The sequence below is a fragment of the Girardinichthys multiradiatus genome, chromosome 2 (genome assembly GCF_021462225.1).
Source record: "Girardinichthys multiradiatus isolate DD_20200921_A chromosome 2, DD_fGirMul_XY1, whole genome shotgun sequence".
Classification (NCBI taxonomy): domain Eukaryota; kingdom Metazoa; phylum Chordata; class Actinopteri; order Cyprinodontiformes; family Goodeidae; genus Girardinichthys; species Girardinichthys multiradiatus.
Window position 1 is genome coordinate 26104525 of NC_061795.1, and position 21956 is coordinate 26126480.

Sequence of the window (21956 nt, forward strand, 5' to 3'; positions counted from 1 at the left end):
CCGTAGATCAGGGCAGTACGCCTTCATTTTTGTTTAGCAACAAACTAGGATCAGAAGCAGTGAAATAGGTTGAAAAGTGTTTCGTTTTTATCCTAAGCATACAAAAATGACAAATGTAACAACAGTATATCTCTGTCCAACATTATAAACTACTCACATGCACCAGAAGGGTTTTCAGCACCAATCAGTGGTCTAAGAACATAAAACCGGCACCAACCCAGGCTTCCTCCGGTGGGAAATGTGCATGTAAACAGTGCAGGAGTTTGCAGTAATTGTTTTTTTCCTCTGAATGTGTGGGTGTCTTTTAAAACAGCAGAGCAAGATGAACTAGCTGGGCCTTGTTGGCGCACATAACAGCTCTCATCAGGCTACCTAGTGTGGGGGCTGTTGTCTGCATCACTGTAAGGAGAGGCAGGCTGTTCAGGCTGTGGACATTCCAGCATTCCCTGTCAGACCCGGATGGAAGACACAGTCTCCTCCTGGCCCCATCACTTCTTCCACTGCCAGCAGGCTGCATGGAGGCTGCATGGAGACTGAGAGAACCAGAAACAACTACCTGTACTGTGTCCAAATGGACAATTCAGGCCAATCTCTGCTCTTTGTGCAGTCCTTCTTCACTGCATGAATACAGAGTCAATGTGCTACTGCATCATGCATTCTCTTAAGACAGTGCTTTGAAAGAAGTATTCCTACGCTTTGAACTTTTTTGTCACATTACAGTCACTGACTTCAACATCCTATTTTGGGGATTTTATGTCATAGACCAACACACAATAGAACATAATTGTGAAGTCAATTCTAAAAGTTGGCATTGCATTGTCCCCTTTAAAAACAGATTTTAGTGGAATTACAGCTGCAAGTCTTTCAAAGTATGTCTCTGCCTTTTGTTCTTTACAAATTAGCTCAAGATTAGATTGGATAAAAAACAAATGTTAAAATCTGTTTCCAGCTGTTGCTACAGATTCCTAACTGCATTTAGGTCTGCCGTTGACTCGTCCATCCTTAACCATTAACATGCTTTAATATAATCTATTCCATTGAGGTTATGGCTGTATGTTTATGGTCGTTGTCCTGCTGGAAGATGAACTTCCTTCTTTTTCCTTGTATGTAGCTCCATTCATCTTACCATCAACTCTGACCAGCTTCCTGTCCCTGTTGAAAAAAAGCCCTCCCACAGCATGGTACCATCGCCATATTGTACTGAGGGGAAGGTGTGTTCGGAGTGATATGCATAGTTTTCTTCTCCATGATGTTCGGTTTTGGTCTCATCTGTCCAGAGCACCCTCTTCTAAAGTTCAGCTGGAATTTCTTTTGGCCTTCTTTCAATAATGGTTTTCTTCTTAGTGCTCTTCCATAAAAGCCAGATTTTGTAGAGTTCATGTTTAATAATTGTCCTGTCGATGAGATTCTCTTAATTGAACCCAGGATTTCTACAGCTCCTCCAGCAGTACCATGGGCCTCTTGGCTGCTTCTCTGATTAATGCTCTCCTTATGCGGCCTCTCAGCTTAGGTGGGCGGCCATGTATTGGTAGGCTTGCAGTTTTGCCAAACTCTTTCCACTTTCAGATGATGGATTGAACAATAATCATCATCTTTATTGGTCATTGCACATGTACAATACAACGAAATTTGTCCTCTGCATTTAACCCATCCCTTACAGGGAGCAGTGGGCTGCCATTGTGCGGCACCCGGGGAGCATTCTGGGGCTAAGGGTATTGCTCAGGGACCCAGAGTGGTAATCTGTGAGAAACGAACCTGGCCCCTTGTGTCCAATGGTCTGTAAGATATCCAAAGCCTGGGTATGGTTTTGTAATCTAACCCCGCTTTAAAGCTGCAGTAGGTAACTTTTGTTAAAATGTATTTTTTATATATTTGTCAAAACGGTCACTATGTCCTAACAGTATAATGTCAGACAGATTATCTGTGAAAAAAAAAAATCAAGCTCCTCTGGGTCTTCCCAGTGATCCTACTGCCATGCTTTGTGTTGTCCAATGTACTCTAAGCTCTGAGGCCTTCATAGAACACAGGGGACTCTGCTTACTAATTACTTCTGAAGGAAACTGGTTGCGCTGGATTCTAGCCTCTAAAAGAGGCTGAATACAAATACATGCCACAATTTTCAGACTTTTTTTTAAAACCATCTATCCTTTTCCTTCCACTTCAAAATTGTGCAATACATTTTTTAGTCTATCACACAAAATCCCAATAAAACACATTGAACTTTGTGGTTGTAAAGGGATAAAATGTGGAAAGATTCAAAACACTTAACCTAAAGCTCCATTGACAGATTTAGTCAGGTCAAACCCTTACAAGACGAACAATATGTGAAAGGATGACTAATGAGGTTTGTCTAGAAATCTGTCTATATGTGTCAAATCTGCTGTTAGCACGCGATGCATGTTACAGTAACTCCCAAAAACAATGCATGACTAACAGTAATAGGATGGTGGCATGCCAGCGTTGTTGACAAAGAGGAAAAAGGGATTCCTTTCAGAAAGAAGTTTCCAAGAACAGTCTAGCCCAGAAGTTTCAGCCTCAATGAAAATTAAAGACACACACACAAAGCCAAGGAGAAGACAGTGAGCTAACTCTCCCCTTAGTTCCCACTCAGGTCATGATGCAGCCAAGTTGAGGTCTGTGAGGTGGTGTCCCCGCTCCCATGATGCAGCTGTGCTCCCTTTCTCATTATTCTAGTGCTGTGCGTGTGTGTGTGTGTGTGTGTGTGTGTATTTGTAAGCCTGGCTCTACCAGCTTGAGCCTGGTCCAAATTCAGACATTTAGCTCTGCCAACTGAACTCTCGGGGAACTGAAGTGTGCTGTAATGTATTTACTATCCCCTGTCGGCGGTTGTGTTTTGTTGTCCTCCAAAGACTAATTTCCACAGTTTGTGTGTGGGTGACATCATAGCCTTCTCTGGTATACAAGCAGCGCAGTCAGCATCATAGCTGCTGCCTCACTGTGCTCACTTTGCAAACTTGATTCAGGAATGACACAGACAAGGAAAGGACGAGCAAACATGGGTGTAACCTGTAAGGAAATAACTGCTGAAAATTAACTTCCTCCAGCTTACATTCGACACACCGTACTGGATATAAGCGTATTCATTTTCTGGTTTGTTAAGTGAGAATCTTAAAGATACCATGCGTTGTGTCATGGGAATAAGATCTCTTCCTTTATTTAACCCCGCTTTGGAAGGCAATGATGCATGATTTCACTTGCAACATTTAGTCAGTGTTTTGTCTGCAGTGAGATTCAAGAACAATTTGTACAAACAGGAAAACTAACACATTCAAATTCCTGAGTTAGTGCTTTGCACAACTGCAGATTTCCAGCCTCTAAATCACCAGCGTAAACAGCAGCCTTGCTTATAAACAAGCCTGAGATGTCCACCCCTTTTCCAATTGCAGAATCAAGGACATCACATCTAATCAGTGTCTTGCAAAATATCACATTTTGTCACGTGACAGACCAACTACAATAAGTGCCTCACTGGAAATGTTTTACAAATAAAAACGCACCTAAAAAGTAAATAAAAAAGGTTCTCTCTTCTAAAGAGTAAATTTTAACTTTCTGAGCTACATACAAGGTGCTATCTGTGTTGGGAAACAAACACTCCACATCACCCTAAAAACCCTATCCCCACAGTGAAAAAAGGCAGTGGCAGAATCGTGACGTGGAAAGGCTTTTCTTCAGAAGGGATGGCAAAGCTGGTCAGAGTTGATGGGAAGTGAGATGGCACTAAATACAGAACAAAACTGGAAGAAAACCTGTTAGAGGCCGCAAGAGACATCAGGCTGCAACGGGGCTTTCAGTAGAGCAAGTCTAAACATAAAAAAAGAGCTAGAACAGGTTAGCTCAGATCAAATCATTGTGTTAGAACGGCCCAGTTAAAGTCCAGACCTAAATCCACTTGTGTGGCAAGCATTAAAAAATTGATGCCCACAGTGGTTCTCCATCATATCTAACTGAACTTGTGCTATACTAAAGAAAAAAGGCAAATATCCGCAGCTATGGAAGACTAGGAGAAATGGTGTAATAGCACCAAACAGTCTTCCTGCAGTATAAAGCATTGAGGCTGGATACAAAAGCAAGACCCACCTAACTGATTTTTATTTGAAAAAAAAGTTAACTGTTATAATTTTTCCACTTTACAGTTATGCACTACTTTGTGTTGGTCTAATAAAAAACTCCCAACAAAATACACAGAAGTTTGTGGTTTTAACGTAACAAACTGTGAAAAAGTTGAAGACGTATGAATTCTTTTGCTAAGCGCTGTAACTTTAATAAAGCGCCCCGTGTTGGTGTCACCGCACCGACTGAAAAGGTGAGTAAAACAGTGCGTTCATTGATAGGTCAAGATCTGACCTGCAGAAGTGAATGGTTACACCATGCTCTCATGTAGGTGGTCCTCTGGCCATTTTATTCAGTCAGATGGGTGTTGGAAGTTTATCGATGGGACTCCAAAGAAAACTTGTGAGTGTTTTGATTTTGGTAAGAGAGTTTGAAATAGCTCGATTTTCCAGAGGGTCAGCTCCCCTCACACGCGGCCGTACCGCGTGAGCACAAACAAGCAGATAAAACAGAGCGGCAACTTCTACTGAGGGTCTACTCATTATTGCACAGCAGGTGGGCGTTAGCGGGTTGGACGAGAAACACACATCGAGGTACACTGAGCAAGAAAACCACCTCACCAGTTCTCCTGGGTTAAGGGCATAAAAACTAAAATAAACAGAAATCTTAAAGCAACAACCTCTGGCCTCAGTCACCCCTCCTATAGTTTTTCATCATGAATGTAGCTTCAGATGCCTTGCATACGACCCATAAAAGGAGCAGGTGCGTAATCTGCCAGACTTCTGGACAACGTCAGGATTTTATCTGACAAACCAAAGAGTTGCTGATATTCTCACATGGACCTAAGGGTGTATTCACACCAGGAAAGTTCTTTGGTCCGCTTGTTTGGTCCAGACTTTATCTTTTTGGTTTGGTGCGATTGGCTTTCACATTGTGCTTTTTGCAAGTGAAATATAACTTCTAAACAAAGCCACGCATAGGACAATTGTTGCTCCGATTGGACAGAAATGACTAGAGCGGGACAGAGCACAGACCGGAAAATGGAAGAAAACAATCATAGAAGTAATGCTTGCTGCATTTCTGTGCAGGTATTGCAGCTGCAAAATCATTGTGAGTACCAAGAGCAGCTCATTCAACACAGGTTTTGCGACGTTCTAGTTCTTAATTTGGAACAGTGTCAGTGAATGCGTGTTGCAAGCTGAAGGAAACGATGTGCTCTGTGTGCCCTGACCTACAACATGCTGGCAGCAGTGTTGCTAAGCAAAAGATAGCAGATCAGGTATGACATCGGTACAACATTCACTATTCACAACGTTTGCTACAGTGGCCCTTAAGTCTTGATTTTAACTGGGCCATTGTAACCCACTTGATCTTAACCATTCCATTATATCTTTGACTGTATGTTGAGGGCAGTTGTCCTGCTGGACGGTGACCTTCACCCCAGTATAAAGTCTTTTCCAGCCTCTAACTGGTTTTCTTCCCCACTGCATTATGCTCCCACCACCATGTTTCGCTGTTTGGAAAATGGGTTTAGAGTGATGTTCAGTGTACAACTAAGCAAATCTTACATAGCAGGTACTTCCAGAGCTTGAATTTTTCCAGAGGTCATGTAGGATTTTGTGGCTCTCGATGAAATTAATCTAGTAGGACGCAAAAATGTCTCCTTGGATTATAAACGTTGCTGACCCCTGATTTAGGTGGACAGCTATGTCTTGGTAGGTTTGTATTTGTGCCATACTCTTCCCATTTCATTAATGACGTATTAAACAGTGCTTGGAGTGACATTCAAAGCTTGGTATATTGTTTTAAAACCTAGCCCTGTTGTAGACTTACACTAAACAATTCTCAGTAAATGCTCCACTTTGTTTACAAGAATGCAAATGCACAGCAGATTGGGGTTCCAAGACTGTTTCTTCCTGAAGAAAGAACCAGTACTTTGACACCTGAACACACACCAGGCCAGCAGACCTCTTCGATACTCTTAGCTGAGTCAGGGGAAACTAAGAGCCAGCATCCACCTGAAACATCCACACAGTGGCCTGACTGTTCGGGCCTTAGTCGGCTGAGACCCTACTGCTATGCAATTATCTGCTGAGGACAGACTGAGGACAGACTGTGAAGAATAATCATAACTTGCTTGTGAATATACTGCACACCCCGCATTTGCATGAGACTTTCAATTAGAGCAGACATTTAGCTGAACATGAGTTGCCACATGACATACAAATGCACCACGCCAAGGGTTCAAATGTTTTGAAAACATCCTGGAGAGAGTGCAGCCTTTCTGATCTTATCATATGAGGACACAGTGTACCAGGATGAAAAAAGTACAACCATGCACAGTGCTGTGATTAAGCTGCAAAGGGTTATCAGGACACATGCACCCCCTGGTGGACAAAAAGAAAACCTTATTTTTTGGCTATAAAACACCCAATAAAGTGCTCATTAGTCTAAAGTGGTGGGGTTAACAGGGGGTTCTCCTGGGGCTTTGTAGGAGTGACATTAAAGCACATTCAGAGGAGGAAGAAGCAATCTGTTTGCATAAGTATGTCTGTGTTTCAGGTGAGTTGTCTGCATCTAAGTGCAACACAGAGAGAGATGAATTTCGCTGGCAGCCCATGCGAAACGACCATCGGGTTCCTCACGCCAAGGCAGCATAGAGAGTGCCGTGACTGCAGAGGCCTGTCGTCAGGGAGACTCACTCTGTTTGTCACTTACAGGAATGCTCAAACCTCGAGGATAAGCAATGCATCCGCAGTGAGTGGGAGCACTGGCATCTGAACAAGTGAACAAGAGTTACCCCTCCTCCCGTGACCAAAAGTAACACATAAACAGACACACCCACTGTGACAATCTCAACTCACAGCAGGAACTTCAGATAAAAATGTGTTGCAGTTTTGCAATCTTCAATAATTTTGTCTGCTCTTACAAGCAGCAGCTGCCCCATTTCCTCAGCAATGACCACTCCCTGCTTGATGCTGCCAACTGGCCTCTTTTAATAATGGATCTCAGGTAATTAGGCTGCCGTCTCATACATTATTCACCTCAGGCAGGACAGACAGAATCTTTTGCCTTCACCCTCCACTCCTGCTAGCATTAAAAGACAATTCTGCCATGCTGCTACTAGAAGGGCTTTATCGAGAAGAAGACATGTGCTTACCTTGCTCTCGCTGCTGGTCTCTCTGCTCCATGGACACTAGCGCTGAGAAGTGAGCCTGATCATAGGCCAGGACCAGAGGGGAGCAGTGACAGCGCGTCGGAGGCACTTCCAGGGGCAGATAGAGCCCTCCAAATGGGATGGGAGCAAATGCTGTGAGGGAAGTTAGGACATGGCAAGATCACTCCTTTGCTTTTGCTCCTGAGCCACAGAAGATCCAATCATCAAACTATTTCCCTACCTTCTCCTCCGGAGTCTCTGAGCATCGTGTCAGCCACCACTACAATTGGCCTGCGTAAAACATGGGCCAGCACAAACACATGGAACTCCTCCAAACTCTCATAGACCGGATCTTCAGAGTTATCCACCCTGAGGAAAGAAAAACACACAAAACATTAAGGGATACGGATCTGCTAAAGTCAGAAAAGATCCTGCACATGTTTGATCTGTAAAGATAATTCATTTTTCCAGAGCTCCTACATGTTTTAATGTCAAAACTCCACACTTCAATTTCCAAAGTTCACAAAAACGTTTGAACCCAGGTTTAAAGTATACAATATTTAACTTTGAAGTTATGACTGATATTTATACACTAGTGAGGCTTGAATCTGGAACCTGCATAAAAACTGTAAGGAGGATGGACGAATGGATGGACGGATGGACCGATGGGACAGGGAATAAAGTCTGGAAATGCAAATATTTTTCCAAGCTTATCTAGAGCTTATCATAAAGCCTGTGAACCCTGATTTTCCATTGAGGCAGTGCTCACACAGTTCAATAAAACATAGACATAGACAAAAGAGAAGAAGATGGAGGAAAGAAAGGGATGCTGATGGAGAGACGGATAAAGTGCACAGGCAGCACTCTTGAGCATGCAACCACTAGGGAAACGAAGGATGTGCAACAATTAAGCTGTCAGCCGCATGGCCAAATTTGTTCTAATAAAGAGCCTCTTAATATGTGAATCCCACTCAGCCCATTCAGACTCATCTCACACTACAACCATCAAACATTCCTAACTTTATTACTATGTTACAGTCAAACTTAATGAGGTTTCAACCTCCACAATAAATGAGTAAATTGCTCCCCTGAAAGGAACATTTTCAGCAATTGAAGTAGTAAAATATGACTTTTTCTAGTAGAACTAAAGTCTTTAGTAAAAATATCACAGCTCCTGTTTTTTCTGCTTTAAAAAGTTTTTTTTAATCATGTTTCCCCTAAAAATTGCATTTTTTGTATGCACTTAAATGACATGTCAATCTCAGCTCACACTTTGTGTTTCTCACAGATCTTCTCTTGTTCCACTGGATCAGCAGCCTACATCTAAGAGCTGAAGTATGTGACAACATATGTGTGTTTATTTCAGTGAATATGGAAACACAGCCAAACCACAAGGTTTCTCTGTGTGGGAGGAGGAAACCAGAGCGAGTTTCCAATCCGCCTTTGTAGCATGAGAAAAAAACACTCTTACGTTTATTTGTGCAACCTGCTGCTGCTAAAAGTAACTCAAAACTCACGAGCAGGAAGGGGGGTTGGGTTTCCTTGAGCAGATAAAAAAACAAAAACATTCACGTAAAAGCCAGCAGGTGGCAACGTTTCACACTTTGATTTTGCATAGGGAGGGGAGGTCTGAGTGAGAATTTGGAGCGTTCCTTTAGCTGGATGTTGATGTAAAAAGCCATAAAATAAAACAGTAGCATGTCGATTTGCATCTGCCTGTGGGCTTTTTTCTTTTAGATTCATTTATTCATGTGGGTTGGTTAACTTACCCTCCACTGGTGTTCCCATTTTTGGTGAGATGAGAGCGAGGCTCACTGGAGGCCAACTTCAGCAGCTCGTTCCACTCTCTTTCCCACTCTTCTTCTGTGTAAACCAGTCCTGACTGCACAAAAACAGAATGCTAAAATTTAAACTATGATTAGCCCTTAAAGTCAATGTTATACACTGTGTTCTTTTAGCATTTACATACATTTAAATGAAATGGTCGGAAAATAGAGCACTGTTTAAAACCATAAATTTGTCAATTAAAGCTAAAGTTTTCGAGTCTAGCATGTAACTACAGTGATTTTAGACGACTATAAAACTAATAATAAAGCCATTGTTTTGGAACCAACACTTCTACACTTGATCTATTATTAAAGAATAGCAGTAAGCTCATGGTACACATGTTTGCTTGAGATGTTTGTGTAAATACTGTGATACTTCAGTACGCCATAATGTGAAAATCCAGCCCATGTCCGCTGCCATGCAACAGTGGTCCATTCCTTAACTCAAACCAGAACACCTCCTTTCTTGAAATGCATCTTACATAACTTGGCCAACCGGAAGACTGGCATTTGTAAAACATAAACATCTGGACTACTTCTTTGCTTGAGCTATCTTTGGTGACACACTTTTTCTAACCGATTTGAAAAAAAAGCTTTAAGAAGCTTTAATCCAACATCAGGAGAAGGCAGAGGAAGTGCAGGGAATTTGGCAATACTAATGGAACCGCTACAGCACTAATGTACACTTGAAATCACAGGAAACCTATCTTTTCAAGAATTAAGGCTCAGCAAAGAAACTAAAATCAGCGTCTTTTAAAGTGGAGGTTTTCAGTGCCTCATCCATTGCTTTACTCTTAATAACATACAGTATGTCTTGTAGAGATGGCATTGTGAATTTAGAAAGGAGGCACATTTTCAGGGATGGACTCTTGGCGAACCTCCTTGTTCTGCTGGGTTTGCTGCCACCTCCACCTCCTCTTCAGAGCGTCCCTCTCTGCTCCACTCTTCATCATGGTGTACAAAGATTTCCTCAGCATCAGGTCTCTGTCATGGAAGCCCCACATACCTGGAAGAAGAAAAACACATTGCTTCATTGCAAAGTTAGGGTGAACTCTGACTGAGAAATGATGGTGCAGACATTTTAACTGTGCTAAGAATGTCCTTCTGTTGTCATTAAGAGATGACCTCAGCTCCTTAACCAAGAATGTCTTCCTCAGACAGAGCTTGTCAGGACAGATTACAATAACTCTGGTGCCTCTAGACCTCAGCTGCCCTTACAGCCTTCACACTGGGGAACAAAGAATCTGAGGAGGCTGAACATGCTTTCATCTCTTAAACACAAAGTACAGTTGAGCTACTTCGCCCTCTTTTTCTTGTCCTTTTAGCTTTGACTCCCCCTTTCCCAGCTAGATTTTGGAGTCATTAGCTGTGATTTGGCAGTAGATGTTTCCGAAGGTGTTTTTCTGAAGCCGGAACCTTTTCCAGGAAGCAGACTAGTGTTCTGGTGCTAACGATTTCTTGATGGTTGAATATTTAAAGCATTTTATTTCAGTTATCTCCCAGTTTAAACACATAAACAGTTCTTATTTTCTGTTAACTTTAAATTATACATATGAGTAATTAAGTACTATAGTTTCAAAACACAACATTCAACCCTTGTCACCCATGTTAAATGTCAGTGTTTCACTGTGCTTACATTCAAATACATTATCAAAATCTTCTAACATTAGTTAAAATATTAATTGAAAAAGATATATCAAGCATGCACATACGATTTCTTTTTCCATGGAGGCAGGGAGACTAACAGTCTCAAAGTTCATAGAAACTTAACTTGTCTTAGAACATAAATGCTTTGTGGAGTTTATGTTCTGAGACAAATATTAAACAATTAAGACATCTCAAAATTGGCGATTGTTAGCGCATTTTAAGTTTGAAAGGCTTTAGCTTCTGGCGACTTCGAAATGATTTTAATCCTGTTTCAGGGTGCAATTGCTATGAAATAATTTGAGGAGTCATGACATCTGTCTCCTGTTGGTTCCAATGTGAGTAAAAGGACGTCATTTAAAGTTATTTACAATTCTGACATGGACTAGTGACTTTAAATAAGTTACAAAGTGTAAACACTGTGACAGAATCATTTGTTATTGTTTCATTGCTGAAAATCATTGCTTTCATTGCATGACTGGTGCGGTTCATTTACCATCCATTACAGCAACACAGTTAAACAAAGTTTGGAGTGACTTTACATGAGTATCAAAGCGAAATCACTGTGACAGATGTATAGGCTATAGGTTTTTACTTCCTGGATAGGAAACCTTTTATTTAAAATCTATTACAGCTACACATTTTCAACAAGTTTCTTAGCTTGTAAACTAACTGCTTTGAAACAATCTGAGATCAATTCTGTGTTGGATTGATTTTTCAAGTTTTTTATAGCATTCTGGACTCTGGTGTTACTGTGGGCAGTGATCCATCTCCCCACGTAATGAATCTGCATAAATAAGTTTAAAAGTTGTGTTTTCAAACAATAAGAAGTATTCCCGTAGTAAAACTGGAACTTAACAGATTTACCAGTTATAGAGGCTGATGCATTTTACATAAACAGCAGAGTTTTGAATTCCACGGTGGAAAGGCCATCCAACTGATGGCCAGAATAAACTAGAATGCTACTGGGAAAAAGCTGTAAAAACTCACCTCTCCACACCAAACTGCACAGAAGGAGTTGGAGCTTTTACGAGTTACTCACCTAAAGAGGCAGCATGCAGGAGGCAGTTTCCGTCCCCTGTGGTGGCCAGAGGAAGAAGCTTCTTACAACTGGTGCACATGGTAGACCACCAGTTCAGACGTCCTGAACATACAAGAACAATTAGTAACAAAAGCACTGCAGCCAGCAGAAAACCTAACAAAACTTTAAAATATACTTTAAAAGTAACAGTATAATGACACAAAGTATAATTTTAGTATTCAACACAGCATATCACTGAGCTGTGCAGAGCCTTGACAGCTTTATTTCATAATAAGTCTAAAATCTGCACGGCAAGACAAAAATATATGTACAAAGAAATCTAACGAAGAAAAAAAAAAGCTCAAAAGGTACCTAAAAACCAAATTATAGGACTTGGTTATATGGTTAACTTCAGAAGAATGACAGCAAACCAGATCAGCTGATGCTTTTTAATATCAATACAGAGCTCAACTAATTCTTTCCATCTTTTTTCAGGTAAAACAAACTTAACAGGAATATCTTTGATTGAAGAATTAGTTAAGCTGAATTTATTTGTTTCTTTTTAATATTTCATAAATGAGTGTTATTGATTTTTTTTTAGAGGGCCTTTTAAATCAGTTTATCATGTGAACAATGCTCAAAACATACAGGTCCTTCTCAAAATATTAGCATATTGTGATAAAGTTCATTATTTTCCATAATGTCATGATGAAAATTTAACATTCATATATTTTAGATTCATTGCACACTAACTGAAATATTTCAGGTCTTTTATTGTCTTAATACGGATGATTTTGGCATACAGCTCATGAAAACCCAAAATTCCTATCTCACAAAATTAGCATATCATTAAAAGGGTCTCTAAACGAGCTATGAACCTAATCATCTGAATCAACGAGTTAACTCTAAACACCTGCAAAAGATTCCTAAGGCCTTTAAAACTCCCAGCCTGGTTCATCACTCAAAACCCCAATCATGGGTAAGACTGCCGACCTGACTGCTGTCCAGAAGGCCACTATTGACACCCTCAAGCAAGAGGGTAAGACACAGAAAGAAATTTCTGAACGAATAGGCTGTTCCCAGAGTGCTGTATCAAGGCACCTCAATGGGAAGTCTGTGGGAAGGAAAAAGTGTGGCAGAAAACGCTGCACAACGAGAAGAGGTGACCGGACCCTGAGGAAGATTGTGGAGAAGGGCCGATTCCAGACCTTGGGGGACCTGCGGAAGCAGTGGACTGAGTCTGGAGTAGAAACATCCAGAGCCACCGTGCACAGGCGTGTGCAGGAAATGGGCTACAGGTGCCGCATTCCCCAGACCTGGGCTACAGAGAAGCAGCACTGGACTGTTGCTCAGTGGTCCAAAGTACTTTTTTCGGATGAAAGCAAATGCTGCATGTCGTTCGGAAATCAAGGTGCTAGAGTCTGGAGGAAGACTGGGGAGAAGGAAATGCCAAAATGCCAGAAGTCCAGTGTCAAGTACCCACAGTCAGTGATGGTCTGGGGTGCCGTGTCAGCTGCTGGTGTTGGTCCACTGTGTTTTATCAAGGGCAGGGTCAATGCAGCTAGCTATCAGGAGATTTTGGAGCACTTCATGCTTCCATCTGCTGAAAAGCTTTATGGAGATGAAGATTTCATTTTTCAGCACGACCTGGCACCTGCTCACAGTGCCAAAACCACTGGTAAATGGTTTACTGACCATGGTATCACTGTGCTCAATTGGCATGCCAACTCTCCTGACCTGAACCCCATAGAGAATCTGTGGGATATTGTGAAGAGAACGTTGAGAGACTCAAGACCCAACACTCTGGATGAGCTAAAGGCCGCTATCGAAGCATCCTGGGCCTCCATAAGACCTCAGCAGTGCCACAGGCTGATTGCCTCCATGCCACGCCGCATTGAAGCAGTCATTTCTGCAAAAGGATTCCTGACCAAGTATTGAGTGCATAACTGTACATGATTATTTGAAGGTTGACGTTTTTTGTCTTAAAAACACTTTTCTTTTATTGGTCGGATGAAATATGCTAATTTTGTGAGATAGGAATTTTGGGTTTTCATGAGCTGTATGCCAAAATCATCTGTATTAAGACAATAAAAGACCTGAAATATTTCAGTTAGAAATAAGATAAATGGAAAATAAAATTTCATTACAGTGCATTTTATGATTAAAAAATGTTTCAAGGCAGTTTCCAACCTGCAACATTTTTCTTTTTTGTCAACAGTAATTGCAAATGAGGAGCCAAACTTTTTTTAATCTGTTTGTTCAGTTTCTAGGTCTGATGCTCACTTCTTAATGAAAGACTACAAATAGGTTTCCAGCATCCTGCTCACCTTATCCCAAATCCTCCCCAAGTCCAGAGTCATCTCCTTTGTCAGTTTCACAGCAACAACCAGCTGTACAGGTCCTTCTCAAAATATTAGCATATTGTGATAAAGTTCATTATTTTCCATAATGTCATGATGAAAATTTAACATTCATATATTTTAGATTCATTGCACACTAACTGAAATATTTCAGGTCTTTTATTGTCTTAATATGGATGATTTTGGCATACAGCTCATGAAAATCCAAAATTCCTATCTCACAAAATTAGCATATTTCATCCGACCAATAAAAGAAAAGTGTTTTTAATACAAAAAACGTCAACCTTCAAATAATCATGTACAGTTATGCACTCAATACTTGGTCGGGAATCCTTTTGCAGAAATGACTGCTTCAATGCGGCGTGGCATGGAAGCAATCAGCCTGTGGCACTGCTGAGGTCTTATGGAGGCCCAGGATGCTTCGATAGCGGCCTTTAGCTCATCCAGAGTGTTGGGTCTTGAGTCTCTCAACGTTCTCTTCACAATATCCCACAGATTCTCTATGGGGTTCAGGTCAGGAGAGTTGGCAGGCCAATTGAGCACAGTGATACCATGGTCAGTAAACCATTTACCAGTGGTTTTGGCACTGTGAGCAGGTGCCAGGTCGTGCTGAAAAATGAAATCTTGATCTCCATAAAGCTTTTCAGCAGATGGAAGCATGAAGTGCTCCAAAATCTCCTGATAGCTAGCTGCATTGACCCTGCCCTTGATAAAACACAGTGGACCAACACCAGCAGCTGACACAGCACCCCAGACCATCACTGATTGTGGGTACTTGACACAGGACTTCTGGCATTTCCTTCTCCCCAGTCTTCCTCCAGACTCTGGCACCTTGATTTCCGAATGACATGCAGAATTTGCTTTCATCCGAAAAAAGTACTTTGGACCACTGAGCAACAGTCCAGTGCTGCTTCTCTGTAGCCCAGGTCAGGCGCTTCTGCCGCTGTTTCTGGTTCAAAAGTGGCTTGACCTGGGGAATGCGGCACCTGTAGCCCATTTCCTGCACACGCCTGTGCACGGTGGCTCTGGATGTTTCTACTCCAGACTCAGTCCACTGCTTCCGCAGGTCCCCCAAGGTCTTGAATCGGCCCTTCTCCACAATCTTCCTCAGGGTCCGGTCACCTCTTCTCGTTGTGCAGCGTTTTCTGCCACACTTTTTCCTTCCCACAGACTTCCCACTGAGGTGCCTTGATACAGCACTCTGGGAACAGTCTGTTCGTTCAGAAATTTCTTTCTGTGTCTTAGCCTCTTGCTTGAGGGTGTCAATAGTGGCCTTCTGGACAGCAGTCAGGTCGGCAGTCTTACCCATGATTGGGGTTTTGAGTGATGAACCAGGCTGGGAGTTTTAAAGGCCTCAGGAATCTTTTGCAGGTGTTTAGAGTTAACTCGTTGATTCAGATGATTAGGTTCATAGCTCGTTTAGAGACCCTTTTAATGATATGCTAATTTTGTGAGATAGGAATTTTGGGTTTTCATGAGCTGTATGCCAAAATCATCCGTATTAAGACAATAAAAGACCTGAAATATTTCAGTTAGTGTGCAATGAATCTAAAATATATGAATGTTAAATTTTCATCATGACATTATGGAAAATAATGAACTTTATCACAATATGCTAATATTTTGAGAAGGACCTGTACAGACTGATCTTCACTGCTTTCACAGGTAAAAGACAAAAATCATACACTACAAAACAGTCCTACTAGGCAGATTAGGCGAGAAACTAGATGTGCATCATCCCTGGGTATATGCATTTTCTTACCCTGCCAATGGCGAAATGAAGAAAATAAAAGAAAGATACTTTACACATTGCACTTTGCAGATGCATTGGTTAGCCACATTTCTTTTACAGCCTATGTGACTAAAGTCTACATATTAAGTCTGTGTATATTTTCACCTTTTTTTCATATAACCACAGCAGTCTCCTGCAACCACTTTGAACGTGTTGAACCCACTACTCTAACTTTTCTAAAAAAAAAAAGAGAGAAATGCTGGTTTCATAGCCCTGAGTGCTGCACACAGGCTGACTGCAGGCACCTCTCTGAGCCCAGCTGATCTGGGTCGATCATTTATTTAACAACACAGAGGAGCAGTGTAGCAACAATCAAACTGCAGTTTTTTTTTGTAATTTGCTGTTCTTTATTTCTGAGCTACCATCGGTTCCTGCTGCTTTATGGTGTTGGCATCAAAGAATGATCCACATGCATTGCATCTGAACAAATCCTACTTTCAGTAAATATGGAAAAAAAATCACGTGGCTGCATTTTACTGTAACATTTCCTGATTGTAAATATATGCATTTTGTGTGAAGCTCTGATATGGTTTACCCAAATTTTGTGAGACATTTTGAATGGATAAAATCTATGGATGTACTGAAATTTTTAATATTGTCAATCCTTCATTATTATGTAAACGAAGAGATTTGACATGCAGTTTTAAGACTTTTTACTTGTGCCTTATCGGTTAAATAGGCCAATATTGCTTGTTTGGTTGATTTAACATCAGAGTTAGAGAGTTTCTTCTCCAAGATTCAAAACTTTTGAGCATGTTGCTCTCCTTCAGCTGGAAGCCTTGGCTGGGATACGAACCCTGTGGGATCCAAGTTAGCTGTTGTCGTCCTCCCTTCCACATGATGCTGCTCTGATATGTTCTGTCTCACTGGGTCAGTGCATCTGTCTGCACTTTAGACTATTAATGGAATTTCTTATTGCTACAGCTCTGTTTGGCTTCAGTTTAATTTAAACAGGTGAAGAATCAAGGTGCAGGGGATTTTCTTACATTTTTCATATATGTTGCAGGAAAAGTATGTGAATATATTGTATGCAGTGTTGTGCAAAAGTATTCAGTCAGTCAGTTTCTATTGCTTCTTACATAGTGGCTCGCGGGGAAGCTGGTGCCTATCTCCAGCAGTCTATGGGCGGGAGGCAAAACAACCACACACACTCAGTCACCCCTAAGGGCAATTGAGAGAAACCAATTAACCTAACAGTTATGTTTTTGGACTGTGGGAGGAAGCCAGAGCACCCAGAGAGAACCCACGCATGCACGGGGAGAACATGCACACTCCATACAGAAAGACCCCCAGCCGGGAATCGAACCACAGACCTTCTCGCTGCAAAAGTATTCATATACCTTGAAATATTTCAGGTTTTGCCATGTTGAAGCTGCAAACGTTATTGTAATTTTATTTGATAGACCAACACAGAGTAGCATGTAATGTGAAGTAGAAGGAAAATGATACATGGTTTTATACCCTTTTCTGCAAATAAAACTCTGAAAGTGTATTTGTTTTCAGAAACTCTGAATCAATACTTTTTAGAACCATCTTTCCTTGCAATTAAATCTGTAAGCTTTTTGGGTAGGTCTCTATCATAGAAATTAAAACCATTGCCAATTTTTCTTTGTAAAATGACTCTTTTCACTTAGACTGGACGAAAAGTGTCTGTTTACATAAATGTTTAAGTGTTGGAACAGAGTCTCAATTCTATTTAGGTCTGGCCTTTGACTGGGACATTCTAACATACAGAATCAATGCGTTAAACCAAACCATTCCATAGTAGCTCTGACTGCATGTTTAAAGTTGTTTTCCTGATGGAATGTTTCAAGTCTTCTGCAGCATCTAACAAGTTTTCTTCCAGGGCTGCCATATAATTAGCTCCACCCACTTGCAGTTGTCCACAGATTCTCCCACCTGAGTTGCAGCTCTTCTAAAGCCACCATATGTGTCTTGCCTGTATCTCGTATTAATGCTTTTCCTGCCTGGCCAGTCAGTTTAATTAGACAGCCATGTAGATTCGCACTCATGGTCCTCACATTTTCAGATGACTGACCGAACAGAGCTCTGTGAAATCTTTAAAGCTTGGGGCACAGTTTTTAACCCTAGCCCTGCTTTAAACTTATTTACAACTTTCTCCTTGACCTGTCTGCTATGTTGCTTGGTCTTAATGATGCTGTTTGTTCACTAATGTTCTATAGGAAACCTCCAAGACACTTTTCACTAATTAGGTGACTTCTGAAGGCACTGGATTTTATTATAGAGTAAAGGTAAAAAATATTCAAAACTTGAAATTTCATTTTCCTTCCACTTCACAATGATACGTTGCTTTGTGTTGGTCTATTACATCAAATCCCGGTAAAATACATTGAAGTTTGTGGTTGTACCATGACAAAATGCTCCGCACATTACGCATCTTGTTGGACTCACCCGCCTGTTCCAGAGCCAACATGGTGGACTGCTCTATCAGATCCCTCTCTATGAAGCTTCTAAAGTCCTCACTGTAGACGCTGAGGTCGGGCAGCTGGAATGTGTAAATGGGCATCTCAAGAGGGAACTGTTCGCTGGTGCACTCGTTTGCCACCTGCAGCCGCGCCAAGGAGACAATAGCAGAGCTGGCGTGGGAAATCCCACGGGACAGACGCTTCTCTAGATGCAAGCACAAGCAGGATTGTACAGATAAGACATAAGCTGAGGTTCAAGAGAAACAAAAGCAACCCACTGTTGATGCTGAACCGGCTTTACTACCTTGTGCATTGTCCTCCTGCTTCTGCGCACACGGCCTGTCGATCTTGCTGACATGGGTGGGTGTTTCACGTGTCTCTGGCTGCTTGTAGTAGCGGCCCTCGTTGAAGACCTGCGGCAGGTTGGCAGTGTGGACCTGCCTGAGCTCCTCATAGTCATTCAGAGCAGCACTGAGGTCCCAGTTTTTACCTGTAAGACAAAAACAAAAATCAGCTTCTGGTCACAAACTTGAAAATCTCCATCAAGTAATCTAATTTGATTTTATTAAAATCCCACACATGTAAATAGATGTTAGTGTGCATGAAGACACCACACACTAAAGTTTACAGTTTGCAGTTGCTGGAGATGACATAGATAAGTCAGTTTCCTTAAAAGATTTAAACCACTTGGTATGTTGACTAAGCTTTTTTTCATTTCTTTCCTTTAAATAACTGAAATTATGAAAACATCCTTCAAATCTTTTACGTTTTAAAGAAACACAGTGCACATAGCTTCATAGCTTATCTGGAAGACATTTTCCAGTGGTTTTATCTGAGGAAAACATGCTGAATCATGGAAAGAACAAGATGTTGAGGCTGGGTGGTGGCACAAAAATAAAATCAGTGAGGGAGACAGACCCTTCAATATGGTGACAGCAATATCCTGACATGCACAAAGAGACAGTCCTATCCATCTCCTCTGGGATCTGTGTCTTTAACAGAAATTCCCTCAAGATTTAAGACAAAAAAGTCAGTTGTTTATATACCTCAGTGTGACCTCTATCACCGCCACATGAATTATCCCAAAAAATTAAAAAAGCATACAATATGCCAATAACAACATCCACTGTAACCTGAGTGTGTTTGTGATACGGGATCAGCTAATGGTCTCGCTGCGGAAGAGACCCGACGAGGAAGATCTCGGCTTTCCAGACAGTCTGTCTGTCTCTGTGAGTCTGAGCTAACCAGCAGCTCTCACAGCCGTCAATGCAAAACACATTTCACCGAATGGATTTCAGCAGCTTGGGCTACAATAACACAGACCTACAACCTACAGTTCAGCCCTGCAGACATTCAGCACTTTAATGCATCATCTTTAAAAGCTTTAGTGGAAAGCTTTCTTTCAGGATCCAGATTGATATATGGCAGATCCATACTCCTCTGCAGCAAGAAAATACATCATCACCATCCATTAGAATTTCTTCAGATGCACTAGACTCTAGATTGTGATACTAGAGGCAGAACATGGGTCAATTACCGGAACCAAGGTTATACCAAGGTTTTAAAAAGTTACGACTTCAAAATCAGAAAAATGTAATCACATTGTACTTAAAGTTTAAGGTATCTCCTAAAAAAGATGCCAGTATAATGTAAGAAAAAAACAGTAAAAAGGACAAGGCTGCCCCTTCCCCACTTGTTGCTGCATACTCCCATCAGGTGGCTGAAAGAAGAACTCCACACTTTTTCCAGACTTACTAAGACAGACAAATTCAGCTATTTGGAAATATTTCCACATGCAAAAAACACACAAAATGGTCACGGTTTAACAACCTAAAGAATGCCACCAGTCCTTCTAGTTGAACAAAACAAAAGAGTTTTAAAACTGCAGCTGACAGGCACCAAGTCTGCTAGAAAACAGACCGTTTGACTCCTTGTGCTCTATTAGGAGCAGACCATTAAAAAGGTGCATCATTCTAGGGAATAAACACTTAAAATTTTACTTTTTTAAACGGAGCTCTGTCTTTTTATTCTTTATTTTAAGTATTTTGTTTTATTCTAATTTTTGCTTGCAATGCATTTAAAATTTAAAATGCAATGCATTGTTCTTATTTAAGCAGAGTCCCATACTGACTCGTGCCCCTAAAAACCATGGCAAAAAAATTTTCAGACAGCACATTATTATTTACCTGTCAATAGTTGGCAAACTGAGGTAAAACCAAAAAAATGCAAACCTTGTATACCAGCCTCTAAAACACTCAGAGCAAATGTAAAAGGTTCAATACCTAAAACAGCCTCCAGAGAGCGCCACATGTAGCACAATCGCCTCATCCCTCTCCCCTGAGTGCAACAAAGCAGCTAGCCAATCAAGGCAGGTCTGAGTCAATGCACATCCTGATGGGTAAGCTAACAGAAGGGGGCAGAAATAAAGTGATGCGGGACAATTGGGGCTTGTGTCTGCATCGTCTGAGTGCACTGTCTTGTTTGATGTCTGCTCGTGTCACACATATTCCGCTGAGGCTTCGCACCAGGGCAGGTTTTAGGGGGAAAAAATTACAACAGCAAGGAGAGAGATTCATGTCATGAACACAGATAAAAATGTGTCCAGGATGCATGTAAAAAAAACAACCTCAGAGGACTTTGACCCCTAATGTGCATTAAGAGTTCAACTCTTACAACTACTTGCTTCTGCTTGAGGTGGAATTAAATTGTGGAAGTTTCATATTGAAGCTGACCTAACTGACCCTCATCCAGCTCTCTGCTGTTGCTTTTATCAGAACCTCACATTTGCCAGCAGCCCTCTGCTCCTCAGTGAGTGCCAGAATGGACACAAAGCACCCCCTGGGGAGACGTACTTGTAAACCCGTCACTCCTGCCTCTAAATCAGCAAACCTGCCTTCTGCTTCAGGATTCTCTCCACCCATCCTTTGTTTTTGTCAACTTCCTTCCTTCTCATTCACCTCTCTTCTGTTTTTATTTCTCCCTTCCTTCTCTGCTCTCTCCAAACACAAAATCTTACCTTCCAGCAGGTCTCTTGCCAGACCCGGTTCTGCCCCCGTGGACCGAACAAAGTCTGACAGGACCGCGTCCATGTCCAGAGTCATGTGATCATGTGTATGTGCTGCCCACGGTGCAGCGGTGGCCTTGGTGGACGCCAGCCTTCACGTTCTCATCTGGGAACAAACAAAGCAGAGAAGGAAACATTACAAGCGTTGAGGACGCTGTTTTACAGTAAACTGTTCAGCCACACCTTGAAGATCTCATCCCTGACGAGCCCCTGTGAGAAAATATGAGCGGGATTGCCTCGTCTCTTATTTCAGTCCTGGCCTGGGCCTGTTTGTACTGAGGCGTAATGTCTCATGGAGTGCTCCTGCCAGCAGTCATAACATAATCCCCAGCATCAGAGATATCAACAACAGCCAATGCTGCTTATTTTTCCAGGACACACCCGCCTATTTCCAAATGCTTTCCTCCTCTGTCCATGGTCATAACCCAGGTTTTCTACCATATTTCCAATTCTAAATTTCATTATTTCCAGACTCAGATTCCAAGATTTTTCCTTCTTTTTCCTGACATTATGAACATTTATGGACACAGCATTTGCCTTGTGGGGTTTTACAGTGAAGTGAAAATGTATGTGTCCCCTTAAAGATTTCGTCTGC

General features: G+C 41.5%; 1 protein-coding gene across 2 annotated transcripts in view; it reads right to left on the reverse strand.

Annotated features, from left to right (window-relative positions):
* otud7a (OTU deubiquitinase 7A) overlaps window positions 1-21956 on the reverse strand; it is a 59262-nt gene that overhangs the window by 5117 nt on the left and 32189 nt on the right. For both annotated transcript variants that reach the window (XM_047354569.1, XM_047354577.1), the window contains exons 3-10: window positions 21314-21467; window positions 18602-18787; window positions 18284-18502; window positions 11741-11842; window positions 9933-10060; window positions 8998-9110; window positions 7470-7597; window positions 7232-7381 (exon numbers count right to left, since the gene is read on the reverse strand). In XM_047354569.1, the coding sequence (XP_047210525.1) occupies window positions 7232-7381; window positions 7470-7597; window positions 8998-9110; window positions 9933-10060; window positions 11741-11842; window positions 18284-18502; window positions 18602-18787; window positions 21314-21398 (1111 nt within the window). In that variant the 5' untranslated portion in view covers window positions 21399-21467. The remainder of the gene's footprint in view (window positions 1-7231; window positions 7382-7469; window positions 7598-8997; window positions 9111-9932; window positions 10061-11740; window positions 11843-18283; window positions 18503-18601; window positions 18788-21313; window positions 21468-21956) is intronic.